Source organism: Solanum tuberosum, unplaced genomic scaffold, assembly GCF_000226075.1.
Source record: "Solanum tuberosum cultivar DM 1-3 516 R44 unplaced genomic scaffold, SolTub_3.0 scf00055, whole genome shotgun sequence".
Taxonomy (NCBI): domain Eukaryota; kingdom Viridiplantae; phylum Streptophyta; class Magnoliopsida; order Solanales; family Solanaceae; genus Solanum; species Solanum tuberosum.
This window is the reverse complement of record NW_006238981.1, coordinates 556920-561811: the sequence shown is the minus strand read 5'-3', so window position 1 is coordinate 561811 and position 4892 is coordinate 556920. Positions and strand designations below refer to the sequence as shown.

Genomic DNA, 4892 nt, shown 5'->3' with positions numbered 1-4892 from the left:
TTTCTCACTTTTTTCCATACATTTCCTGCAAAGAACCTTCATACTTTATTCTACTTTAAAGATATTTGTATGCATAGTCCATAGACATCTTTAGCTAATTTATAACATTTGTCAAACTATACTTTGTCACATCATATTTTTTACTCCTTTTGTACACTTTGTTCCTCACGCCCAAACTTTACACCGCACTAATAATACTTGTACAAGTAAAATGTAATAGTAGGGGTAGTTTGGGAAGAGGGATTAGAGAAATAATACAAGTATTAACTAACTTTAATACTATTTAATCTCTTGTTTGTTTGTATTTTTAATCTTATGTAAGAATTCTCTTCAATACTAGTGTTGTTTATAGTACATTATAAACCATGTCATTAGTAATAATACGGAAATTATTCCTATTCTATTCAATATTGTTTTTTCTCTAATGTACCTTATTCATTTAATAAGCAAACTAGATACTGAACTCAGTATTACTAATATATCATATTCAGTATTATTCTTATACGCTATACCAAACAACTGCTAAGTGCTTACCTATTCTCACCATAAAGGATGGGAACAGTTGTCAAATTTCTAGCACTCTTGGTAAATAACAACACTTTTTGGTAACCATCTTATATTTAATACATAAGCTAAAGATCAAAGGAGTTTTAAAAAGATGCTTTAGTCTGCTTTAATTACCCTTTTAGATATGGTTGTTGATCAAGAAAGAAGTAGTATAGTGAACTAACTTGGAATCTAATCTTGATATGGAGACAAACAAAATGCCATAGTACTATTTAATATCACCACTAGATTTATTCCAAGTACAAAGTACCCTTGTTGAAATCATGTAAAAGAAGACAAATATGAAAAAATTTGCTTAAGACAATATTCCCAGAATTTACTTTTCTTAAAGTCTGATAAAAGCAAGAATTCCCAAAAGTAATTTTGACTAACATCAAGAAATTATGTCCCTTCATTTGATACAGTAAAAGTTATTTCTTGGATTCCCCTTAAACCATATACAGCTTCATTTCACACTTACAAGACTCACTCTTTGCAAATTGAGTTTAAAGATTCAATCTTTTCTCTTATATTCTTAAGGACACAAAAACACAACAATATTCTTGATTAGTAATGTCTTTTTCAAGTGGAAGATCAACAGGGCAATCTTATAATGGAATTGTTAGAAGGATGGTTAGTCTTCCTCGTAGTATAATGGGAGGATTTTCAAGAGTAATGGATCAAGGAATGGACTTAATGAGAATTGGAGGAAGAAGAAATCATCAAGAACAATTACCTCATCCAAATTTTCCTTACCAACACCCTTATGAATTCCCTTTTCAAGATCCATTTGATTTTCCTTCAATGGTCCAAGAAGAATGGGCGTTTTTGAACAATTTTGAGCAAGAATATGGAACTGAGCATCCATTTTTCTATGCTTGTAAGTTTATGGATGCACTAAAGATAGCAAAGGATGAGCACAAGTTCTTGTTTGTGTACTTTCACTCTCCACAACACCCTTTTACTCCTCCTTTCTGCAGTGAGACTTTGTGTTGTGATCTTGTGGTGCAGTTTCTTGATGCAAATTATGTTTGTTGGGGTGCACTTGCTGATAGAGGGGAGGGGTTGCAGATGGCTACAAGTCTAAGGGCTTCAAGCTTCCCTTTTTGTGCCCTTGTAGCTCCTGCTCCTGGAGATAGCATAGCTGTGCTGCAACAGGTGAACTAGAGTTGATTATTTTCAATTTCAGTTCATTTTTTGTTGTATTGTCCACCTATTTGTATAAATATTGTGTATAACTCCAAGACGGTAAGAGTTGTTGTCGTGTGACTTAGAGGTCATAGGTCCAAATGTAGAAACAACCCGGTACAAGATATGTGTAATAGACCCCACTATGGTCCAACCATTTCCCCAAACCTCATGCATAGTGGGAGCTTAATGTATCCAACAACCATAAAAATGAAACAGAAGAAAAAAAAATTCCCCTGCTTCAGGATTGATGAAATGACTTAGATATCTGTAATAAGACTCAACTAGAATTCAGGGAAAGCGCACCAAGGGTGTGACCTAGTGGTCAATGAAGTGGACTGGGCACCACGAGGTCTTAGGTTCAATTTCCAGAAGAGATAATAAACTAAGCGATTTCTTCCTATTTATTCTAACCTTGATGGACAAAGTTACCGAGTCCCTGTTGCTGGTGGGAGGTGTTAGGTATCCCGTAGAACTAGTCGAGGTGCTCATAAGTTGGCCACGAACACCAAGGTTATCAAAAACATATCAGGGAAAGCACTAACAAATTGTAGAAAGCAAAAGTTTGGCAAGTAGTAATATGTCTTCACTGTCATGAATTGCAGTTTGATAGTCCATTAGCATTGAGGAAAAGAACTTGTATTCTGTATTCAGTCTAATCAACAATTTTTATGAAGTTGGTGAATGCACTTAAGATGGTACTTACACTTTTTTTTTACTTGCTTTGAATAGTTGGAAGGTCCAGTTTCTCCAGCTGAATTAGTGGAGATATTACAAAGAACAATGGAAGAACAAGGATTGGCTTTTGGCAGTGGAAGGGTCAGAGAGCAGGAAAAGTTAAGGGCGGATCGTCGACTAAGGGAAGAACAAGATGTAGCTTACATTGCATCTCTTCAGATTGATGAGGTCCATTTCTGTTTATTGTATTACTAGCTCTATATTTCTTCTTATCAAGAGAAAACTGGATATCAAACCAACTTCCTTCACATTTTTTTCAGGAGAAAGAGAAACTCAAGAACATAATGCCCTCGCAGCGGAATTCAAAACCAGAACATGTTCCAAATAAATCAAATCAAGAGAAACCTAAACCAAATCCAACACAGATCCAATCCAGTAAGCAAAAAGAAGTTACTTCTGCCATAGCAACAACGCAAAATCCGTCACTATCCCAATCTAGCAAGAAAAAAGATTCTATCTTTGCCAAAACAATTATGCAAAATACAACACAATCACATTCAAGCAAGAAGAAAGAGCCTACCAACGCAACAGCAGGGGAAAATGCTCAAATGACTCAGGTAATATCTCTTGGTGTTGCATATGAGTTATATATATTATTGATGGTAGTAAATTACACAATCAGGTCGTTTAAGAGGTAATTGTAAGTATCTCTATTTATAAATAAGCATGATTGGTAACTTAGAATAAATGGCAAGTAACATGTCAGTGTATATAACTTAAAATCCGTGACATACTGATAATTGGTATATATGTACCTTGCGTGGATATTCACTTTCTTGATGAATTATATGCAGATTGCAATTCGGTTTCCAAATGGTGAGAGGAGGGAGCAGAGCTTCTCATCAACAGACAAGATTCAAGCAATTTTTAGGTACGTCGATTCACTAGGATTGCCTGGAGTTGGAAATTACAGACTGATATCAAACTTTCCAAGGAAAGTGTATGGTGTGGATCAAATGGGAGTAACACTCAAAGATGCAGGCCTTCATCCTAAAGCAAGCCTCTTCTTAGAGCTTCTTTGAAGTCATAATTAATCGTCATAGCATCAAAATATTTGGTATCATACTCTGTACCAAAGCGTATATGACATTTATACGCGCAAATTATACATTACTATTTATATGTTTTTACTTTCTTTGGATTATATAGTTCTCATATCGTTAACAAGAACAAGATTTAAGCAGTCACATGACATTGGGTTCATTTCAACTCAGTATGGTCGAACATAAATTTATGTGCAAAAAATTAGTATTAAAATTGCAGCAGATAGTATGTTTGAGCCCTTAGATTTATGTTAGGATAAGTTCAATGCTGAGAATTATAATGATTTATATGATACTCTATAGTCTATACATATTTGTTTTGACAGTATTTCATTAATTTTCTTACGTAAATCATTAATTTTAATGATAAAATCATTACTCATGTATTTCAGCGCTAAGCATAGAGTAACTCATGTATAGAGAAAAGTTGATTTTAATGATAGACTCATACATTTGATGTTGATTTGAATGATTTACTATCATCAAAGGATGCAGGGTGTCAAATGGGCGGGGTTAAAATTGAAGATATTAAAATGGTTTGAAATTGAAAACGGATTGGGTCATGATCCCACTGTCACCAAAGGATGTGGTGAGGAGTGTCAAATGGGTGGGGTTGAAATTGAAGATATTAAAAGTATTAGTTAAAATAGAAAGCATGTTGGGTCATGATCTGCACAAGTTTACTTGACCTCAAATGGATTAGACTCAAATGGATTAAAAATTGGGTTGGATCATGACCCGTCCAATTTGACTAGTTTAATCTCAATAATTTTAACATATTGTACTTTTATAACCACATTTTGAATTTCAAAAAAAGTTACAAATTGATAGATAAATCTTAGAAGATGCAAAATGACAGTAATACATACTATCAATATAGGAAGATACATTACATCAATGATAAATAATCTTAAAACGGGTTGAAATTAGAGATTAAATTGGGCTCAATTAATTTTCTAAAAAAAATGAATTAATGTTTGAGTGGATTGAGATTGAACACAATTCAAATTATCTTGAGTCCAATCCATAAAATTTTGAACAAATTGAACGAGTTACCTACATTTGAACTCATTTTGACACCCTAAAGAATGATTTACTTAAGAAGCTATTGGAAGGTTTGTAACCTCTTTATCAATGTCTTAAGAAAATCATATTCCATAAGGCTTAGAAGGCATCCTTAGATTAAAAAATTTCACAAAATTTCTATAACAATTAGTGGAATTCACTTCACGAATTAAAATTAATATTAAAAAAATATAACACCATTAAAAAGAATATTAACCGTAGTATTAAGTATTATCAAATTTTAAGATAATTGAATAAACTTTTTTTTATTAAGAGTCAATTGCAAAGCGACTAAAGATATTTTACAAAAAG

At 33.2% G+C, this 4892-nt stretch overlaps 1 protein-coding gene across 1 annotated transcript; it reads left to right on the top strand.

The window, feature by feature from the left end:
• The first annotated feature begins 865 nt into the window (after nucleotides 1-865).
• LOC102598597 (plant UBX domain-containing protein 10-like) lies at nucleotides 866-3734 on the top strand. The gene is made up of 4 exons (XM_006344371.2): nucleotides 866-1704; nucleotides 2467-2640; nucleotides 2733-3029; nucleotides 3267-3734. Exons 1-4 carry the CDS (start codon nucleotides 1120-1122, stop codon nucleotides 3492-3494), a joined length of 1284 nt encoding a protein of 427 aa, XP_006344433.1. The 5' UTR covers nucleotides 866-1119; the 3' UTR covers nucleotides 3495-3734.
• The last annotated feature ends 1158 nt before the right edge of the window (nucleotides 3735-4892 follow it).